Raw genomic sequence first — 21013 nt, forward strand, 5'->3', positions numbered from 1 at the left:
GACACACCCCGTGCTTGCAGGATGGCGATCACTGCCGCCAGGACCTTTTGGTAAAGACCCTTAGAGCAGTGGCCAGGCTAAAAGGAAGGGCAAAAAAACTGAAAATGGCCCACTGGAACTGCGAAGAGGAGATAGCGCTGATGTGCTTGAAAAATGGGGGTGCAGGTAGCCGTCTCTGATATCCACCCAGGAAAGAAACTCCCCTTGATCCATGGATGCCACTACAGAACGGAGAGACTCCATACAGAAATGATGTAGGAGTAGGTGACTGTTGAGGAGCTATAGATCCAGGATTGGGCGGATGGAACCCCCTTTCTTGGGAACGACTAACAGGTTTGAATAGAAACTTGAAAAACGCTCCTTGGTAGGAACTTGGACGATAACTCCCTGAGCGAGAAGGGTCCGAAACGTGACCCGAAAAGCCGCCGCCAAGGAAGGGGAATGAGGAGGGCGGGAACGAAAAAAGTTGATCCCTTGGAAAGTAAGCAAACTCGATCGGATAACCGTTGGAAACCTCTCAGACCCAAGAGTCCTGCACGTGGACAGATCAAACATCCCGGAAAAGAGACAAACTACCTCCTCACCCGAGAAGAATCTTCGGGTGTGGGCGCGTACCTTCAGGCGGAGGGAGGCTTACGGGTGCCTGACAAAATGGCAAGATCCTCCAAATCTCTGAAGGAGCCCCGGACAAAATGCCCTGGCGAAGTTGGGAAGCCCAGACAGGACTTTTGACACCAAAGCAGAAGAAGGTGGGAAGTAAAGATGATCCTGCTGCTTCAAAGGCGAATTTTACCATATTTTCAATTCTCTCGTCCGCCCAGGGATTGTCTCTTTTGACAGACGGGAAACCTGAGGGTCCACAGTCGGTGGAGATGTCAATCTCGCAATGAGGTCCAGGGCAAAGGGAAACTGTGCCTGAACCTTCTTAGTCCCTTGAAAGCATTTATCAGGATGCATCCATGCTTTTTCTAGTAAGTCGGCAAATTCAGCATGAGAGCTGAAAACCTTAGGAGAGCGACTGAATCAGTGAAGGGAAACTTCTGGAGCTGGGACTGAAGTTCCTGGGTCCTCTAGGTGAAAAGTGTGTCTGATGGCAGAGACCAAGTTGTCTACCATGTCTGACTTGCTGGCTCGGTCCTCCTGAGTCAGAGGCAGAACCTGACTCCTCACCTTCCAGCGCCCCAGGAGAGTGGGAGCAGGTGGAGGCAACCTTGGATGAAGGCGAGACTGACCTGGTATGCAGATCTGGAGACCAAGGACTGCGACCAGGAGAGCGGCACTGAGAAGAGGGTCGTTTTCGGGGTGCCAGGGAAGGGGAGCGAGACCTAATGAAGAGAGAGTCTATCCTCACTTTCGGAGTCTGGAGATGAGCCAGAGGAGAAAACCCTAGGGCGCTTGTGAGAGCGCCTAAAATAAGGAGAACGAGCCTCTCTGGAGGGCTGGTGTAAGGAAGACCTCTCGAACACAGTCACAACGGAACGGGGGAGACCTGTGCCAAGTCGGAAATAGACTGGGAGAGGGAAGACACCCATTCTGGAGGGAGAGCAAAGCCCATGGATTCTGACGGAACGTCCTGGGTAGAGATACCAGGAGGGCCCGGGCGTGCAGTGGTGCAGGCAGGACAAGTGGGTTCAGCAGAACCACAAGGCAATTTTGTTTTGCAGCCCACACAAGCATAATAGTTGACCAGGGCTGCAGTGCCCTGTCTGGAGTGGGGGGGATCACTTCTGGGTTCGGACATAGTGTAAGCAAAAGAAAAAATGGAGCAGTCTCACCCGGTGTCTTTGTCCCTAAGGAGAAGAGAAGAAGCAGGCTGTGAAAAAGCCAGTTCTCAGCAGAGAGGGAGGGGGTAGGGGCCAACGCCAGCCAGGTCCTCAATTGGTCCAAAATGACACCTGTAGCGTGCGCACTACACTGGTCCGGAATCCCCGCTGGCAGGGAGTGGGCGGAGTTAATCTCCGTAAGGAGACCGCGGCCATATTAAAAATCCCTGTATGGCGTCTAATAGTAAAGGCAAGTGCGGCCGGGAGAAGGAAAGCTGTTGGCCCTGAGCAAACAGCGCAGCCGACAGAATAACAGAACCTCCGGCGCTCCGGTCACCTTGTGCGTGGAGGCGGCCGAAGCAAAAATGTGCCGGCGCAAAGTGCAGGCGGCGAGAGTAGGGCTGTAAAAAAAATTCCCCTAATACTGTGAAAAAAAAAGCAAAATGTCCTGCACCACTGTCTGTCACCAATATTCAGAATGGCCGAGCAGGAGACTATTCCTAGAATGAATAAAAAGGAGTGGGCTCCAAATGGGGGCTACAGAGGTTGAGAATCCTGGGAGAGGCTAGATACCTGGAGAAAAAAAAGGGGAGAAAAATACTCACCTTGCCCTTTGGAAAACTTAGGCTGCTTTCACACTATGAAAAGTACCCATTATATAACACCCGTTATAAAATAGCGAGTGATCGCGCGGTTAAACCGCCATTAGAAAATCCAATAATAGTCTATGGGATTTTTCTAATAGACGTTTTAACCAGTTATTGCCCATTATTAACTGGCATTATTTTATGACTGGAGATAGTAACGGGAAAAATAGTGCATGCACTATTTCTTCCGTTCAATCTCCCGTCACAAAATAATGCCCATTATGAATAACGTGCGATAACGGGTTAAAACGCCTGTTAGAAAAATCCCATAGACTATTATGGGATTTTCTAATAGCCGTTTTAACCCTTTATCGCCCGTTATTCTTTATGGGCGTTATTTTGTGACTGGAGATTGAACGGAAGAAATAGTGCATGTACTATTTTTCCCGTTACTATCTCCCGTCATAAAATAACGCCAGCTATTAATAACGGGCAATAACTGGTTAAAACGGGTATTAGAAAAATCCCATAGACTATTATGGGATTTTCTAACGTATGTTAGGGATTTTCTAATGGCGGTTTAACCCCGCAATCGCCTGCTATTTTATAACTGGTGTTATATAACTGGTATTTTTCATAGTGTGAAAGCAGCCTTAGCTCATTAAGTCTTCAGCCAGCTATTATACGCCTGCATCATGCCAGGCTGAGACAGCGAGAAGAGCAGGGTAGTTAGGGGACCCGGACCCAAAGGTACAACCCCAGGTGCTGATCAGTGACTAGAAGGGCTTGACAGTACATAACTCGATGCCTGAGCCCCTTCTTCGCAAATGGGGAAACAGTGAGCGCTATGCTCCTGAGCCCCCACCTAAAAATAGAGAAATAAAAGGGAGAGAAAACTCTCTCTATATATGTCCCTAACTAAAAAATAAGAAATATAAATGACCAGGTCTGGAGAACTCCAGAACTCCCTCCTACTGACACCAAGCTAAAACTTTTGGCTCAGTCTGTAGGCGGGGTATATCCTGCTGGGAGGGGCCGACTTTTCTATGTTGCCTAGTGTCAAGCCTTCTAATACCCGCCCACTGGAAGTGAGGTAATCAGTTTTAGCTAGTGTCATTAGGAGGCAAGACACAGGTCTGGGAACTCCCCAGACCTGGTCCTTTTTTTTATTTTCTAGTAAGGGCTGTTAAGTATTTATTTATTTTTTCCCTTTTTCAGGTGGGGGTTCAGGAACATGGTGTTACCTGCTCCCCCATATGCAACAAAGGGGCACAGACATAGAGTATGTACTGTCAACCCCTTCTCGCCAACGGCCAGCACCTGGAGGTTGTACCCTGGGTCCGGGTCCCCCACTGCCCCTGCTCGCCCTGCTATCTTAGCCTGGTATGATGCAGCGTGGCCATAAGCTGGTTGAAGACGCCTGGGTGAGTATGAGAAGATGGAGTCTGTTGGTGAGTATGTCTAACATTCCCCCCCCCCCCTTCTCTCCCTCCCCTTCTGTACTCCGCTAGGGTTTCTCCATCCTGAGGTCCCTTTTCCCCAGCGCCGGCAGCCCCATCTGCAGCAATCCTCAACTCCCCAACGCCCGCCTGCTCCCCGCTTTTACCCTGACAAGGGTTAATCCTAAGGATTATTGGGGGTTGTTGTCGGGGGATATCTCTGACATTTTTTATTGGGGCTCTCGAGTGTGGGGGCTCGGTGGGTTGTGTGGCGGCTCATTCTCTCGTTGCAAAGCGGTACTGTACATAGACAGCCGGCCCTGCTCCTCTGCTGGCTGCCTTTTTCGCTGCCCGCACTTTCACTTTCCTTTCATCGGCGCCATTATGCGCCTCTCATGCTCTGCCCCTCTCCCTCACCTTGTTCCCGGGGCGACGGGAGGCCGAGCGCTTGGACGACGGAGCACGCCATTCTGCTCCGGCATCTCCCCACAGCACACGTGATATCCGCTGCTCCCTGCTCAGTAGTGACTGGGCATGCTGCAGGGGTCGGAGGCGCTCCGTCCGCAGTTCTTGGCCTTTCTCTCCTGGGGGTCCGGTGGGTTCTGGCCTCAGGGTCCCTGCGCAGCACACTGCTTCCTGCGCACTTTTTATTTAAAAAATAATAAAATCTTTCTCAGTCCATGTTCTTACCCCCCTCTTGTGGCCATGCAGCCCCTACTTTCTGGTCCATTGTTTGGCTTCCCCTTGTGGCGGCAGACAGCTGTTGCTGTCTTTTACTGTCTGCTTTATACCGGTTTAATCTTGCTGGGTTTCCGGTCTGGGGACCATGTATTAAGTTATTTTTGGGTGCCGCTTTAATATTTGCTTCCACCACCCTGTTTTATCACCTAATGAGGCAAAGGTCTCTTCGCCAGCTCAGGAATATTGTGCGTGGCATTTCTTCCATGACATGTTTGCCGCGCCCACAGCCGCATTCTAGCCCCTTCCCCAGGGCGAGACACCGGTGGGATGCCCCTGCAGATGTATCCACATCCTTGAACTTAGCTGAGGGCCTTTCCCAGGTGTTTCATTCTGTTGTGTCTTTAGACATCAAGTATCCGCTTTGTGGTCTTTATTCCCGGGAGGGTGCTGGGAGACCACAGTGGTATCAATTTTCTCCCACAGGTCCTTACAGATCTTCGGAAACTGTGGCTTGTGTGCTGGACCCCCCACTTCAAGTGCAAGTTTTTCAAGCACGTGTTCCTACATGGACCCAATACCACAGACAGTGGTCAGCGAGGTTTCCTATGCCACCAGTCAATCATCACATGGCTGCTGCACCCACTGCTGGAATTACGGCTCCCCACTGCTAACAAGTGGTGTCCGAAGGAGTGACCCGTTGTGTACAATGGATTTTTTGCAGGGCGATCGGGATACAATCCACGGCTCCTTAGCCTCCCCTGATCTCCCAGCATGGAGGTGATATTATCCATGGCCCCAGGCCCCCCCCCCCTTCCATACGTGACAATAGGGCACCAGCGCCTGGGGGTGTTCTCTATTGATAAGCCAGTCTGCTCGGTTTCTGCCATCACCGGTCTCCCATCATGGGGCTGCTGCGTGCTTGGCTGGAGTTCCTGTGTGTGATGTGAGGAGTCCAGAAGGGTGTCGTTATAAGTACAAGAAGACCCTGTGCCAGTTAGCTGGACAGTGGTCTTCATGGTCTCCTACACCTCTAGGTCGCCCTTCAGGAGTTACGGTCCCACTACTATGGAGTAGTGTCTGAAGAAGTGATCCTACGTGTCCTTTCTGGGCGACAAGGATGCAATACAGGGCTCCTCAACCTCCCCTGATCTTCCAGGGTGATGGGGATTCTATCCACTAGGCTGCCACATGCTTGGCAGTGTTTTCCCGTACCTTTCTGCATGGGAGGACTCTGGACGAGGGTTCCTGCAAGTGCACAGGGATAATACCAGTCAGCCAAACTTCGTCTGCATGGTTTCCGGCACAACTAGGTCTCCCGTCGGATCTGCCGCACTCCGGTACCCCACTTTCTGTGGGAGGGATCGAGTGAGTGATCTTGTGTATTCAGGAATCCGGTCAGCCATGATTTACTGCTATGTCGGGTCAACTACCATACACTTCCCACTCTGTGGACAGCATTTCAGGTATCCCACTGCCGAGGTGTAGTTCTGAGTGAGTCGACCCATGTGCCCTATGCAGTGCACCACATACTGGTTCGCAGGGTTCCTGGCTTTACCAGGTCCCTCTCTGCATGTCTGCCGTTGTCACGGCTGAAGGCTGGTAACCCACTTTCAATGTGTGGTTCTGACAGCGGGACCAGGTGTTTCCATGGTACCTATGCCATATAGCCAGACGGTGTCTGCAGGGTTTCTAATCCACCACGTCACTTCCCCCTTTCCTGCCACTCCAGTCACTGCATCCCGGTGACTCACTTTCCATTTGAAGTTCCACGAAGCGTGTCTGTGGATTCATTGAACCGGTTATACAATTCAGACTGTCTCTGCATGTTTCCTGCCCCACATATCTCCTTCATCTCTTGCATCTGCGACAGCAGTCTTGGTATGGGGCACCATTAGGAAATGGGGTGTGGGCGTTTCCTACAGGTTCCATGGCTTTTCACGGCAACGATTCTTTTCGTGTCTGCAATCTTGGTTCTCACTACTATCGAGAGGTATCCATGTCTGTGTCCCTAAGTATGTTAGGTCCCTTGGCACATTCCCTTCTGTCAGTGGGGTGTGCTTCGGACCTTCCTGTAATCTTGTTTCCACAGGTCTGCAGTGGTTGAGTACCTCTGTTCTGGCATGGAGCCTGGTGGGGCGTGACTAGACTGGCTCCGTTGGTGCCCTTCTGGCCCGGGGTTACACCCCGATGGGGTGTTCCTCTCAACGCTGTTGGTTGCTGTGTGTGTGTGTGTGTGTGTGTGCGCTTCTTCCTTGCATTTGTAGTTACGTCTTTGCATCTTTGCCCAGCTCCAGTGTCCAGGATTCTGATCCCTCTGGGGACACAAATTGGCTCCTCGACATGTTCTCGCAGAGTTCCTGGGGGCTTTGTCCACCCAGTACCCTTGTCCTTTGCCGCAGGGCGGGTTGTCCCTGCTCCTACAGTGCCTGGTGCACTTTGAAAATCCTCCTTACACGAGGGTACGGCATGGTCTGTGCCTGAGTTTCATCTCCACCACCCCTTGTTTTCCCCTCCACTAGGGGGACTATTTCGCTGGTCGCTTTCTACTACCGAGATGGAGTCATCTCTCTCTTCCAACTTTATAGGTGGGATATCTGCCTGGGCCCTTGTTTTTCACTGATAGTATTCAGTATAGCTTTTTTGCTGTCTCTGCCTGTGTGCTTACTGCCCACTATTGCAGCCATGCTCCCTTCCTGTTTCTTGGTTATCTACTGCTGCTCAGGCAGCCTTGGCACTCCCCTCTGTCGTAGGGGTTTCTGCTATCATGTGTGGCTCGGCAACAGCTGGTCTAGACTCAGTCTGTAGCTTGGGTCCTGCCATTGCTCTCCTCCCCCCTCAGCATGATCTCCCTGGTAGGGTGTGTTTCTCCTTCCCTTGACTGTGTCAGTAGCGCTACATTGACTCCACAGTTTTCTAGAGTTACCTTTCTGTGCCCAGAGCCTAGGAGTCCCAGCTGGGTTCCCTTTTTGTTCCCCCTCCATTCCCGTTCAGAGAGCTCTGGTCTGCTGGGGCCCAGGACCGGTTGGTCTCCTTGTCCAGGCCACTATCCTGGGACGCCGTGGTGTGATTTCTTCTCTAGGTTTGCCCTCCTGGTTCTTTGGGCCTTAGTGATGGTTGAGGTCTCGCGCATGTGTAGCAGTCCTGCCCAGATTTCTCTGCATTTGAGGCAGTCATTCTGTACCGCACTTCTTCTGTCTCTGCACGGATCTTTTGTCACCTGGAGCGTTTTGTGGATGTTGGGTTTACTTACCCTTCGGGTGTAAGTCTTCCGGGAGACTAGGGAATCTCCAATTCCCAGGTTGGCTGCTCCAGTGTTCCGGATACACCTTTTCATGGTCTTGCGCTTCTTTCTTGGCCGTTTATTCTTCCGCGTCCATCTTCCAGGTGACTCAGGAATCTCAATTTCCCCTGTCTGTCGCTCTGGTGTTCCGGGATGCCCCTTTTCTGGACATTCCGCTTCTTCTTGGCCATTTTTCTTCCATCCTCTCTTCAGGGGTCCATGTTCTCTTGAAATGGAGGGCGTTCTGTCATCCGGATTACACCAGTGGAGCTATGTCACCTCCTAGGTGGTTGCGACGGGCTCCTGGATAGGGGTTTTGGGTGTGCAGATGTTCAGATTTTTGATCTTCCACACCAGGCCTGTCTAAAAACCGGTTTCAGTCTTTTTTCTTTTGTTGTGCCATTTTCCATTTTTGTTTCCCAGCTGGGCTAGCCCTCTGTCTGGTTCTGTGTTCCTTAGAGTTGATTTCCTACCTCCTTCCGGGATTTTCCAGCCCCACTGGCTTCCTAGTCAACTTTTTCTGGTCTTTCTATGAGGACCGAAGGTTTAGAGTCCCTGCAAAGGACGTTCCCTTCCTTTTGGCAGCCCAGTCCATCTCCATGGCTGGCGGATCTTCCGAGAGCTCTTTTTCTAGGCCTCTGTTTTCTCTGGCTTGCGGGCTCGTCCTCAGGCCTTACGGACAAGTGAGTTCGGTCCCGGGACTGATTTCCTTTCGCTAGTGGTTATTATTCCCACCCTAGGGGACTGCTTTGGTACGTCCTATCAGTATAGGTCCCCCCCCCCCCCCAATGAAGAGCGACCGAGAAAAGGAGAATTTTTGTACTCGCCGTAAAATCTTTCTCGTAGCCTTTATTGGGGGACACCGCACCCACCCATATCTTCATTTTTTTTTTGTCCGGATATTCTTTTCCAGTTATTTTTATCCGGGATTCTTTTCTAGGGTCCTTCGGACCTATTTCTTTGTTGGCTTCTCCTACTGCTTTGTGACCTCACTTCCAGTGGGCGGATATATCCTTTCAGGGAGGAGCAGACTTCTTTTCCTAATGTCAGCGCCTCCTAGTGGCAAGAGCATATACCCGTTAATATAGGTGTCCCCAATGAAGGCTATGAGAGAGAGATTTTACAGGGAGTACAAAAAAATCTCCTTTTAAGGTGCACCAAACGTTGTCTGCACCTCAGATGACCTAAAACAGATATGCAGTTTGTAAATCTCCAGTAAATACACAGACCCTACTGGCACATTTGAGGATCCCTGCAAACCCATATCTAAACTACTAAACAGTCTTCCTTTCCTTAAATTGATCACCACTGTTTTTTTCTTTTCTAGCCATCTATACAGTTGTATGTTCTCTCTGTACAGGCTGCTGTCAAATAAGCTGCAGTGAGATCACAGGAAGCAATGATAACATTTATAGCAGCTACAAAGATATGGGCAATAAAACGTGTTCACTGGTCTTAAAACCTGTTATATAGACTGTTTGACGGCTAACTCAGCATATGAGCACATAGAGAACTAGGCTTTATGTTTAATTGTAGCGATGGGTGAAGTCTACTCCATTCCTTTTCAGCCATGTTTTCAGTCTGAACCGTTTTAAAGCCATGCAGTCATCAGTGTCGTTCACATTTGTTGCTGCGTGCATGTTCCACCTCATTGCTGCCATGCCGACTTGCATGTTCTCATGTCTTCAGTGTTATATGGTGTACATGAGGTCTGGTCTGCTGTGTTTATTCAATTTACTGTTTCAGGATGCACCTCTTTCAGACTGTTCCGAAACTCTTGATGGGTTCGAGCTGTCAGAGCAGGCCTTTAGTCCAGCTAAAATCCACACAGTTAGAAAGGTACATACAGCCCTGTTATTCTGGGTCTCTGGGTAGCTGACCTAAACACTCATTTTATATATTATTTTTTTAAGTGGTGGGGATAAAAAGTTTTCATTTCTGCACCTCTTACTGCAGTATAGAGTAGTGCTACTCCTTCCTATAAAGTTAAGAAAAAAAGTGATATTGATTCATACCAGCTCACTATGTGCAAAAAGAACACACTTTTTTGCATTTGCTGGGTGCATGAGCTGAGAAGACAACATAGATTTTAGATTTTGCAGTGTAGTTGCGTCCTAAGTGAATGAATTGTTCAACTATGCCTCACTCTAGTTGGTAGGTAGCATATTGGTTTGACCTTTAAAATCATTCTTATTTCAGACACTCTGTAAGATAAGGGGCCATATGACTATATGTGGTAGGGAAAATAGTGTCTTATAGAGATAGTAGGGCCTGAAAAATTTTTGGGGGAAAAAAGTTTTCCAATGCCGTGTTTTTTTCCAGAAAAAATTAAGGCAAAAATGGAGTACGGAATATGTTCTTTTATAATGATACAAAATATGTTTAGAACATGGTATTCAAAGTTCTCCAGTCTCACCTGAAGACAAGCAAATCCTGGAATACAAGTCAAACAATGAGAACTATTTTTAAAGAATAGCAATATACATTTCTGACTCTAGGGGTATTGCAGTGAAAAACTTTAGTTTAGTTGTGGCTGGACTACATCGATAATGTTCTCTCCCTCTTCACGGATTATGGGGGAGATTTATTAAAACCTGTCCAGAGGAAAAGTTGCTGAGTTGCCCATAGAAACCAATTAGATAGCGTCTATTTTTTTTAAAGGCCACTGAGAAGTAAAAGAAGCGATCTATTTGGTTGCTATGGGCAACTCAGCAGCTTTTCTTCTGGACAGGTTTTGATAAATCTCCCCCATTTGGTATATCCTATGTAGAGTTAGAGAATATGTCATCAGTGTTAACCGCACTAATCTGTTGGTACAGGCTTGTAGTGTGGTTGACACTGAAAATAATTACCTATTCCCGATCTGTGGTCCCGCTTGCCCGTTATCTTCCTTGTAGCGGCAACAGACTTGTGGCACCCCAGCAGCAAGCTGGTATTCCCCATCTTCTGCTTCAAGCCTGCCCACAGCTGGGCCAAGTGAAGCGGACTCAGTGACGTCAGTGTGCTTCTGGAGCTCCGCCTGTGCACCAAGCCTGCCGCCCAAATACGGAGGATAATGAGCAAATGGGACCACAGATTGGGGATGGGTAAGTATTGTTATCAGTGTCATCCCCACTACCAGCCTGTACCAACAGCTTAGTACTAATGACACTGATGACAGATTCCACACATTTTTGTATATGACTGGTGCATGATAACACTTGTTTGGAGTTGAATTAATAGTTCCTGGAGAGAACAACATTACTTTGGATATTACATTACTTTCGGATATATAAAGTTGTGCTCAATTGACAAATTTGTATACTCCTACACAGACTTACCATTGACATGTTAGTACATTGATTTCTTGCAATCACACATTCTCTGTACATTCACCACCCATCTGAAATGCAACATCCTGTGCAGTATTGCCCTTTGAATCAGTGTGTCTCGTAGGTTAGGGATGCATGCACCCAGACATGCTAGGTGATAGACTAATGCTGATCTGCTCTTGCATGGCACTTCTTGGAGCCTTCTGATCATTGATTTTAGTGTTAACACCACATTATACTACAAGTTTGTTGTGAAAATTACAAGCTTGTTTTGTGTTTATACATATGTAGTGATGTGATTGTTCTCACTGCAGCTACCAATGCCGTTCAGCCTATCGAATGGATGTCAAAAATCAGACAAATAGATCCTTGAGAATATGTACTGTATGACAAAGAAAAGCTTTATTTTAACCTGCGGCTCTCCAGATGGTTGTAAAACTACAAGTCCCATCATGCATTGACAGTCTTGGGCTGTCAGTGCATGATCTGAGTTGTAGTATCTGCAACATCCACAGAGATGTAAGTTGAAGATAGTTACACAGTGGGTAATAATAGACTATCAGACAGTAATAAAACAAGAAGACACAGATATGTAATGCTAACTTTTATGGAATGGGAGCCTAAAATACCATATGTGCAAAGTAGCAGCTGCCATGATGTTGGTTAGTGGGATTGTCATGCCACCTTAAAAGCAAGAAAAGAATGTTTCCAACTTTCATTAGATGCATGTATGGCTGTGTTCACACAGTGTGTTTTTTCCGAATAGTTTGGGCATGATTTTGGTGAAATCGTGGCATATATTACACTATTTTACTCAATTTGCACAAACTTCTGTAAAATAGTGCAAATATTGGTGCACCATGTAAACACAGCCTAAAGGATTGAATTTCCTGATTTGCACTTACAAGTGGGTTGAAAGCCTTAACAGAAGTTGGCTTATTTGCAAGGAATTTGCAATAAGGTTGGAAAGCAAAGGCCACAGAGGTCCTCTACTGTCTGCTTCCATACCAATCATAAAGTAATCAAATATATAGTAATAGTATAATTAAATGAAGTCCAGTGCTAATATCTTTTACCATAAGGGGGCTCTGGCTTGGCCCCGGCTATTCACTGCTAGAGTGCGCTTCAAAGCCAACAGGTCAGCTGTAGGAACCAGTGTCTCGGTCTCTCCCATAGAGATTATTGGAGGGGTCATGTTTGTACCAGCTGACTTGCTGTGGGTGACGAGTCGGGGGTCCCAGCAGTCGGGCCCCCCGCAAATCGGACATTTAACCCCTATCCTGCAGATAAGGGGATACATTTATTAGCACTGGACTTCTTCTTTAAAGTAGAAGTCAAGCCTTGCTTTTTGATTGCATCAGTGGTATAGTAATAGAAATCTATTGCTGTGAACTCATCCCATGACCGACCTAAGTGCATATTTTTTATGTTATGACAAGAGCCAACTTGTAAGGCTACCTGTAATGTCCGTCCGTACTTGTGGTACCAGTTAGTGGCCGCCTACAAAATGTAATAAAAAGGAACAGATAAAAACTTAAAAAAACAAGTGGTTTTCATGTATTTGCTTCTTTTGTAAGTTTTGTTTCCCCCCACATAGTGAGTTAACAGATTTATTGTCTGTTAGGATCCTAAAAATGTTGCTTTCTTGAATACTTTTTCTAGGGAGAGCTGATAACAGCTTCAAAAGCAATTATTGAGAAAGAGTATCAGCCGAAGGTCATAGTAGGCACCGCTGGGCCGAACCCCTTCAACAAACTGACCGACCGAGAGCTAGATGAGTATCGGAGGGAAGTGGAGCGCAAGCAGAAAGACGCTGAAGGTGTGTTCCTGAATGTGTTGTGTAATATACATGAACATGACATTGCAACAGCACTTTTAATGCTTCTCTTACACACAGGATTTAGGTCAGTAATGTATGTTGCCTTTACCTCCATAGGGGATGTTCCTTTTTATCTGTGCTTCAAAACACAATAAAACTTTTCCTGAATAACATAAAAAGTAGGCATTTTTTATGCACAGTTAACAGCTGTGTATTACACACAATATAAAAGGACTAATTCAAGGGAATGAATGTTTCTTTATAGACCACATAAAGCATGTGTCCATAGTCCTTTTCGTGAAACTGTAATGGTAAGCCTCTGTTCATGGTCTCTATACAATAGTGTATAGCCTTAAGTGTAATTCTGTTTTAAAAATGTATTCTTTGCAGTCTACATTTTTGATAGTGTCCATCTGAATACTCAAACAGACATACTTGCCCTGTGTAAACCAAAAAGAATAGTCCTTTCACATACGCAGGGTGCATAATCACTTTTAGACACTTCAGAGGTAAATGTCTGTGAATACAGCCAACATATACCATTAGTGTGAACATGGCCTTATTTGACCAAATAGTATGGCCACGCAGAGTCCTATAAATGTATTCTAGGAAGGCTGTGTAATGGATGCTTTACTTCTGTGATACCTGCTGGCTTGTCCTAAGGATGAAGTGATCAGTCAAATGTTTAACACACTATTCCTAATTTATCACAAGTCACAGTAAATAGATTTGGTCATTATGTTTTATGTGTTTTGGTTTTTCATTGGTGTATGTTATTTATATACATCCTAGCTGCCTCCATCCTAAGTAGTGGAAATATGGAGGAACAAGCAATGTATACAGACTCGAAAGGTCACTATGCACAGTCTACAGATGCACAGCTAAAGTTGGTTAAAGCTCTGTCAGTCAAGGCCAAGTTTCTACCAATTAATGCATCAGAAGAAGTCACAAATGTGACGAAAGAATGTGAATCATTGGTTGACAATTTACCAGTGATTGAGGTGTCTTCTCCAGAGAGAGAGGAGAACTTGGATGGTTCTCTTGAACAGACACATAAACCGGAGTCTCCCCACAGAGAGTTTCACACGGCTGTCATCCGAGCTCTTAACGTCAGCTCCAATCTTGTGCTTAATTTTGCAGGTATATTTACAGAGAGCACGTGTCGCAAATGTTCTCATTTCTAATCACCCCTTTGCAAATCTGGTGCAGACAATCTTTCCATGGTGTTAATGATAATAAGTAATAATAATTACAGGATCTCCCAAATCATCAAGAATGGGCTGATTTTTCTTTTGTGATCTACAACAGTGTTTCTCAACCTTTTCAAATGATGCACCCCCAGTGATAAGTGTTTCCAACCTTGTATCCACAAGAAAATGGTCATGTATTAAAGGGGGTCTCCACTGCCCTGCCTTCCGGAGCTCCGCTCGCAGCGTCCGGATAGTTATTACTCCGAATGCTGTGTGCGGGCTTCCGTGTTCGAGGTCGCCCCCTCGTGATGTCACGCCCGCCCCCTCAACAAAAGTCTATGGGAAGGGGGTGTGGCAGACGTCACGAGGGGTCGGCCTCGAACACGGAAGCCCGCACACAGCGTTCGGAGTAATAAACTTCCGGACGCTGCGAGCAGAGCTCCGGAAGGCAGGGCAGTGGAGAACCCCTTTAATGTTGATTAAGTAAAGCCAAGCTTACAATGCTACCATAAGCGCTGTTTAAAGTCTGTCAGCAGTTCTATCTCAAATCAGATTCCCCCCCCCCCCCCCCTAATAACAATTGGATTATTATGCCCCCTGTAACTAATAATAATGTCACCTGGTGCTTCAGGACATTGCTAAATGCTAGCAGCGCTACCTTTAGCTACATCCTAGCTCCAATAGTACAATAGATATATAATGCACAGTGTGGTTGAGAACCACTGATCTACAGTATTAATCATCTATCTACAGCCTCATCATAAATTGTCTAACAAAACATTGATTCTATCTCTTGATTCTGGCACCGCAAATTATGTCTTCTGATACCAATTATGGGTAATATAGTATCTTGTGTTCTTCTAGATCCAAAAATTTCTATGTGGGGAAAAGAAAATACAGATTGCAAGATTCCCTAGTTTAGAGAACTGAGGCCCAGGTCATAATTGTTAATATCAGTATATTGTTCCCCTATTAAATTAAATATAGTGGTGCCTCAAGTTACAATGTTATTACTATTGTAGTACAGGTGTTTTTAGCAGTGAAATTCCCATTCTGATTGGTCGGTTCTTCCAGCCTTTGACATGTTTCACAGATCTGGACTGTCCGTAGCTTTGTATGTTGAGGATTGTTTCAAGTTACAGTGGTCCAGAATAGACCATTGTATGTTGAAAATATTGTATGCTGAGGCCATTGTAAATTAAGAGATCACTGTAATGTTTTTATGAAAAGCTGCATAATTAGCTGCTAGAAGTTGTAGGCTGAACTTAAAGGGGTATTCCGGCTTTATGCATCTTATCCCCTATCCAAAGGATAGGGGATAAGATGTATGATTGCAGGGGACCCCCGCAGTCTCTGTGCAGCCCCCTGACATTCTTTGCCAGGCGCTGCCTTCGAGACGGGGACGTAACGTCACAGCAGGACCCCTGCGATCACACATCTTATGCCCCATCATTTTTTTTTTGTTTTTGTTTTTTTTTGTTTTTTTAAGCATGGTCATTAGGACTTCAGATGGATTCTGATCATTGTTCACGTCTAATTTTGAATAGTTGAAGTTAGATGTTAATGTGACCATTTTTATCTTCATAATATCCCTATGACCAATCTGAACAAGCCCAGGTGCGAAGAACGGTTATAGGGACTTAAAAATATATTAAAAGGGGGGAATGGCATGAAAACCACTGCTGATGTACTATGGAGGAATCTATTCTTTACACACCTGTTTTGGCTTCAAAGCTGCAGCAAAAACTGCACTGTGCAAGAGCACCTATCAAAAAACATGGTTGGACTATTTAATTCAAGGCAATCCAATACAACTAGGTAACATTTAGTACGCTGAAATTGTTAAACACTTAAAACAAAATGGAAGTGGTGCATGCTTGCATCTCCTTGGCAAAGCCAAAGTTTAAAAAGTTTAAAGAAAAATGTTTTTTGTTTTTTAAAATATATTATCTTTAATAAATATATACAGATTTTTTTTTTTTATTCATTTTTTTTTTCCCCCCCCTATTGGAGATTTTTGGAGTCTGGAAGTCCAAAGTGATTTCTAATGTGCAGATTTATTCTGCAGAATCGGTTATGTTATATTAGATTTTTATTTTGCTGATGTTTATATGTAAATAATCATTCTTATGCCTTTAGAGCCCCCAGAAGAGGTGACAGAACAAAAGGACACTCCTCTTGACCATTCACTAACCCGCACTCCTCCCAGCACCCCCATCAAGCAAGAGGAAGGTATGTCTGTAGCTCCTTGTATATGATCGATCACATGGGGATTATTATTATTAAAGCAATTGGCCCAGAATCCAAGGTAGTCATATCAATTGTGCTACCTTATCAAAGGTTACATTACATGTAATTTAAACAATGTTAACTTATCAAATGTATACCACTCAAGCTTCAGGGTTTTGTGGTTTGGGAGTTTTTTGTTCTTTTTATTACATCTGTCTGGCTTTTAGGATATGATGTGTTAAGTTTTCACTTTGTATTCACTTTGCCAGTAATTCATTCATACAGAGTTTTTTCCTTTGGGAATGTCACCTGCGTTTGCTACATTTTATGGATTTGTAAAAGTTACAATTGTTTGACATAAAATGAACCAAAACATGCAGGTCACACACAGCTTTTAACATACATGGCTTCTAGTGCATGATTCATATAGACAGTGTTGACAGCATTACATCTTTGCTTGAGAAATGTTCACATGACTATCTGCTCAGTTTTAATATTGATTGTCTATTAAAATGTTGGTACATTAAAGGAGTAGTCCAGTGGTGACCCAGTGGTGAACAACTTATTCCCTATCCTAAGGATAGGGGATAAGTTTGAGATCGCGGGGGGTCCGACCGCTGGGGCCCCCTGCGATCTCCTGTACGGAGCCCCGACAGCCCGCGGGAAGGGGGCGTGTCGACCTCCACACGAAGCGGCGGCCGACACGCCCCCCTCAATACAACTCTATGGCAGAGCCGAAGTGTTGCCTTCGGCAGGCAATCTCCGGCTCTGCCATAGAGATGTATTGAGGGGGCGTGTCGGCCGCCGCTTCGTGCGGAGGTCGACACCCGCTATCTGGCCGGAGAGCCTGGCCCCCGTACAGAGAGATCGCAGGGGGCCCCAGCGGTCGGACCCCCTGCGATCTCAAACTTATCCCCTATCCTTAGGATAGGGGATAAGTTTTTCACCACTGGACTACCCCTTTTAAGTAGAAATCAGTATAAATAAATGAGTCACAATAAACAATTACCAAACCTCCACACATAACTTCATACGTTAGTCCTGTGCACTGCAGCTTCACCATAGCCTTTCCTTTTTCCACTGCCAGCACTTGCCCTAACCTCATGAAATTCTGCACAGTCGGGTTATTCCAGATTAAAGGGTTTTTCCAGAACTGTTGTATAATTCCTGACTACGAGGCAGTTTTGGATTAACGTCTGTGTCCACTTTTACACCTATATTGCTGCATTACATGCAAAATGAAGCAACTTTGCACCATGTCTTAAAGCATACATCCAGCGATGGTCTGGCTGCAGGATATTGTTTTAAAATTTATGGGGAAACCTATGAGTTTGCTTCTATTGCGATCTGGATGCATATTTGCCAGAAGTCCCATGCATGTCTTATTTTTGTAACGCCTCAGCAGACAGTGTCTTTGCATGATTGCACTACAGTCTTATACTTTTTCTTCTTTTGTGCATTACGTGCTAGCATACCTTTGATGGGTTATCCTAAAGAGAACATGCTCCTTTTTGATAAATGTGACTCAAATACACATAACTTATACACAGGTAAACAGTGAGAACTTGATTTACACATACAATGATACATTCCCCCAAAGGCTGCATAGAAGCTGTGTAGATAAAACATGAAGTTGTTTATGACAGTGGACATAGCCTTATGCTTGGTTTGTTGAGACTGTGTTATTCAGTGTTCCTTTTGCATTAGGTTTTTAATACATAGCAAGTGGTGCTAAAGTATCACTCAGACTAGTATCACAAACCTAGTAATCTATATTCTGTATTAAAAATGCATTCTACAGTATACGTGATATTTGAGTCAATGAGCAAGGTGCTTAAATACAAACTGATCCTAGACTAAAATAAGTGCAATAAATGTGACCGATATATCAGTCCGTGGAATCAAGAATACCCATCCTAAGGCAGGCCTTCTGTCTGTATGTGCAGTCGCACTGTTTGTGCACCCCTGCCTCCCCCTTCATATTGAGGTCATATGTCTGTGAGTTATCCGCATTCACCTCTGCATTTCTCGCCTATATCATCTCAAGATTGTTGCCAGCTATTCATTTGACTATAAAACATCTTCGATGAATGCATTAGACTTTTTTTTTTCTACTTGTGCTTTTTTTTTTCTTGTGGCTGCCAAACAAACAGGAGATGGATATGCTAAAGAATACCTGTTACCATAGTAAGTATCATCTCATTCTTTCAATCCTATTCCCGTTTTCCTTTATTTCTTCCTCAGATCCTTGTGTGCTTTGCTTCATTCTATCGCATCTTTGTATTAATTTAATTAACTACCTGCAAATAAACCAAGTATTTAGTTACAATTGGTATTTGTTAGATGTTGGCCAACAGCTCTCTGATTTTATAAGGTGGTGTGAGACTTGTGACAATGGCAGGAATGCCAACCCATAGTCATGGAGGTTACGCAGTTGAGCCAAAGATGGGTTACACAGACATTAAAAATCACAATCATTGTTATGGCTCTGCGCCATTTTCAAGCCACTGCAACAAGACAATACCTCTGTGAGGAATACATTTTGGGTGCACACCTGTCAGTAGCTTTGAGCTATCAGAACTACTGATATGCCATACAGAGGTCAGGGAGGGGAGTCCATAAACACCTGATGCATCTTGGCTGGTTACTCAAACAACGTTTACCTTGGTAATGCAAGTGCCCAGGAAATAGGATCTACTTGTTTGAAGCCCGAGCTGTCAGCATGAAGTGTTCCCAACCTTCCTCTCAGGTAAGACTGATAAGTTAAGTGTCCATTCAGGATACTGTTCCAGCTGTCAGTCAAAAGTAAGAGAATGGCCAGGAATGTTTTCTGGGCACCTAACAAGTAGGTCTCTCTTCCTGAGCATTTGCGGCAGTGGCAGCCCGGACCTTTAAACCTTTATCTTGATTGTGCAAGCTTCATGGCAAAGACCACAGGTATGGCTCTACTCCCCTCCTTGACCCATGTATATGGTTCTGTAGATGATGCAAAACTGCTGACAGATCGGCTTTAAATCTCTGGGCCCACTATTGCCTATGCTCTAGAGGCCCCCTTCATGTATATGTTTATACCCTTGGAACAATGACATGCCATACTTACTAGCGTCATTACTGATACCGGTAATACTGCACATCATTGCTTTCAGAATGTAAAGAAAGAGTGTGAAGGGTGATTTAAGAGCAATGTAATAATGTTACTTTTGTTGTTTTCTAAATTTGCTGTTTATATATCATTTTTTCCACCCTACTGACAAGCTTTAGGCACCCAACCCATTATCTGAATTGATATTTACACCCATAATTTTTTGCTTCTAAGACAAATGGATGGTGTTTGTTTATTGACCAATCAAGTCGTGTATGGTATAACTTCTGTAAGGAATTCTGTCATTGGTTTTTTGGTAGTAGTTTGGTATGAAGGAGGGATCTCATAAGACTGGCTTGGTTGTGTATGCCCTTAAAAGACTCATTGGCTGAATTTCAATAGCCCAACAGGATCCTGCATCTGGTTTCATATTTTAAGTGTCTATATATGTGGGTGAGTCACAATAAACATTGACTTTATTGCTTACTACAATTGGCCAATAAAAGCTCTCTATAAGGCTAAAATCCACTGTGGATTACAGTATAGTATATGTGGTGGATAGTGGATAAGCTCTTACAAACCACATCCACATGCTGAAGACATGTTTTTTCATGCCTTAATATGATCATGTTCAGGCCGTATTCATGTCTGCCTTAGATTAGGAGCCTCCATTGCTGGCAAAAACTTTGGGGGAAATAGTGCGGAATACAGAGCTGTTTTGGTCAGAAGAATGCCATTCGGTATGCTAGAAACCTTACTTCCCCTATTAGTCAGTGGAGAACATCAGACAGTCTGCAGATCCAGCATTGTCATTTTTGATCTGCTCGAATACATGACATGTCAACTAGGCCCAACTCTGTTGCAGATTACTTTTGTCACCAATGTCACAGCAGATTTCACCACTCTGTGTAGCAGGGGCAAAATCTACAGTGAATCTGCTGCAAAACTGTGTATGATGTAGTCAATAAATTTTAAAGGGAAATGCCTTTTACATGGTTATGTTTTACTTCATTGAAAAGTAATGAGATGATTTAATGGGCTTCCTTCACCCTTTTTATTTAGTGTAGAAATAGAGAAACAGTACTCGCCCAATATATGCTTGCTGTAGTTATTTTAATCCATCACGTCAGGAACGAAGGAAAAAAGAGACAAGAGCTCAGCGGAGCTCGTGGTGCAATGGTCCTTTTTTTCGGGTTACCTGCTTGGTCACACCCAGGGATGTGATCAAGTGGGTAACCCTCGAAACTGGACAGTCTCCCCACGAGCTCCGCTGAGCTCTTATCTCTTCTTCCCTTCCCTTTGTTCCTGATGTATTCCTTTGACGTGTTTGCTGAGAAAAATGTGCCAAGGAGATTCCGATCTTGGGATCTGCTGAAAGAATGAACATTCCTTTGCATAGCACCGAATTAATTTCTCTGAGTGAATATTCCATAGTGCTAACAGGCCCTAAAAATGACAAATCTACCTCTATGTGACCAAATCTATTTTTTTTCCAACTGTAATTTTTATTGAATTTTCTAATATATAAATCCAAAGAGAAACAAAAAGCAAATAACAAGAAGACAGGTCATGCCCACAAAAATGTATACAAAGAAGGCTTGCAGTAAGCTACCATGGTATATCTAAAAGGGG

General features: G+C 45.0%; 1 protein-coding gene across 7 annotated transcripts in view; it reads left to right on the top strand.

The window, feature by feature from the left end:
• Positions 1 to 21013, top strand: part of ADD1 (adducin 1) — a 95719-nt gene that overhangs the window by 68451 nt on the left and 6255 nt on the right. For 4 of the 7 annotated variants that reach the window (XM_056554995.1, XM_056554994.1, XM_056554993.1 and 1 more), the window contains exons 13-14: positions 12724 to 12880; positions 16210 to 16302. In XM_056554995.1, the coding sequence (XP_056410970.1) occupies positions 12724 to 12880; positions 16210 to 16302 (250 nt within the window). Of the gene's footprint in view, positions 1 to 12723; positions 12881 to 13672; positions 14021 to 16209; positions 16303 to 18452; positions 18488 to 21013 lie in introns of those variants that run through there. The other 3 variants (XM_056554999.1, XM_056554997.1, XM_056554998.1) reach the window with 3 other exon arrangements.

Source organism: Hyla sarda, chromosome 1, assembly GCF_029499605.1.
Source record: "Hyla sarda isolate aHylSar1 chromosome 1, aHylSar1.hap1, whole genome shotgun sequence".
In the NCBI taxonomy this organism is placed as follows: Eukaryota; Metazoa; Chordata; class Amphibia; order Anura; family Hylidae; genus Hyla; species Hyla sarda.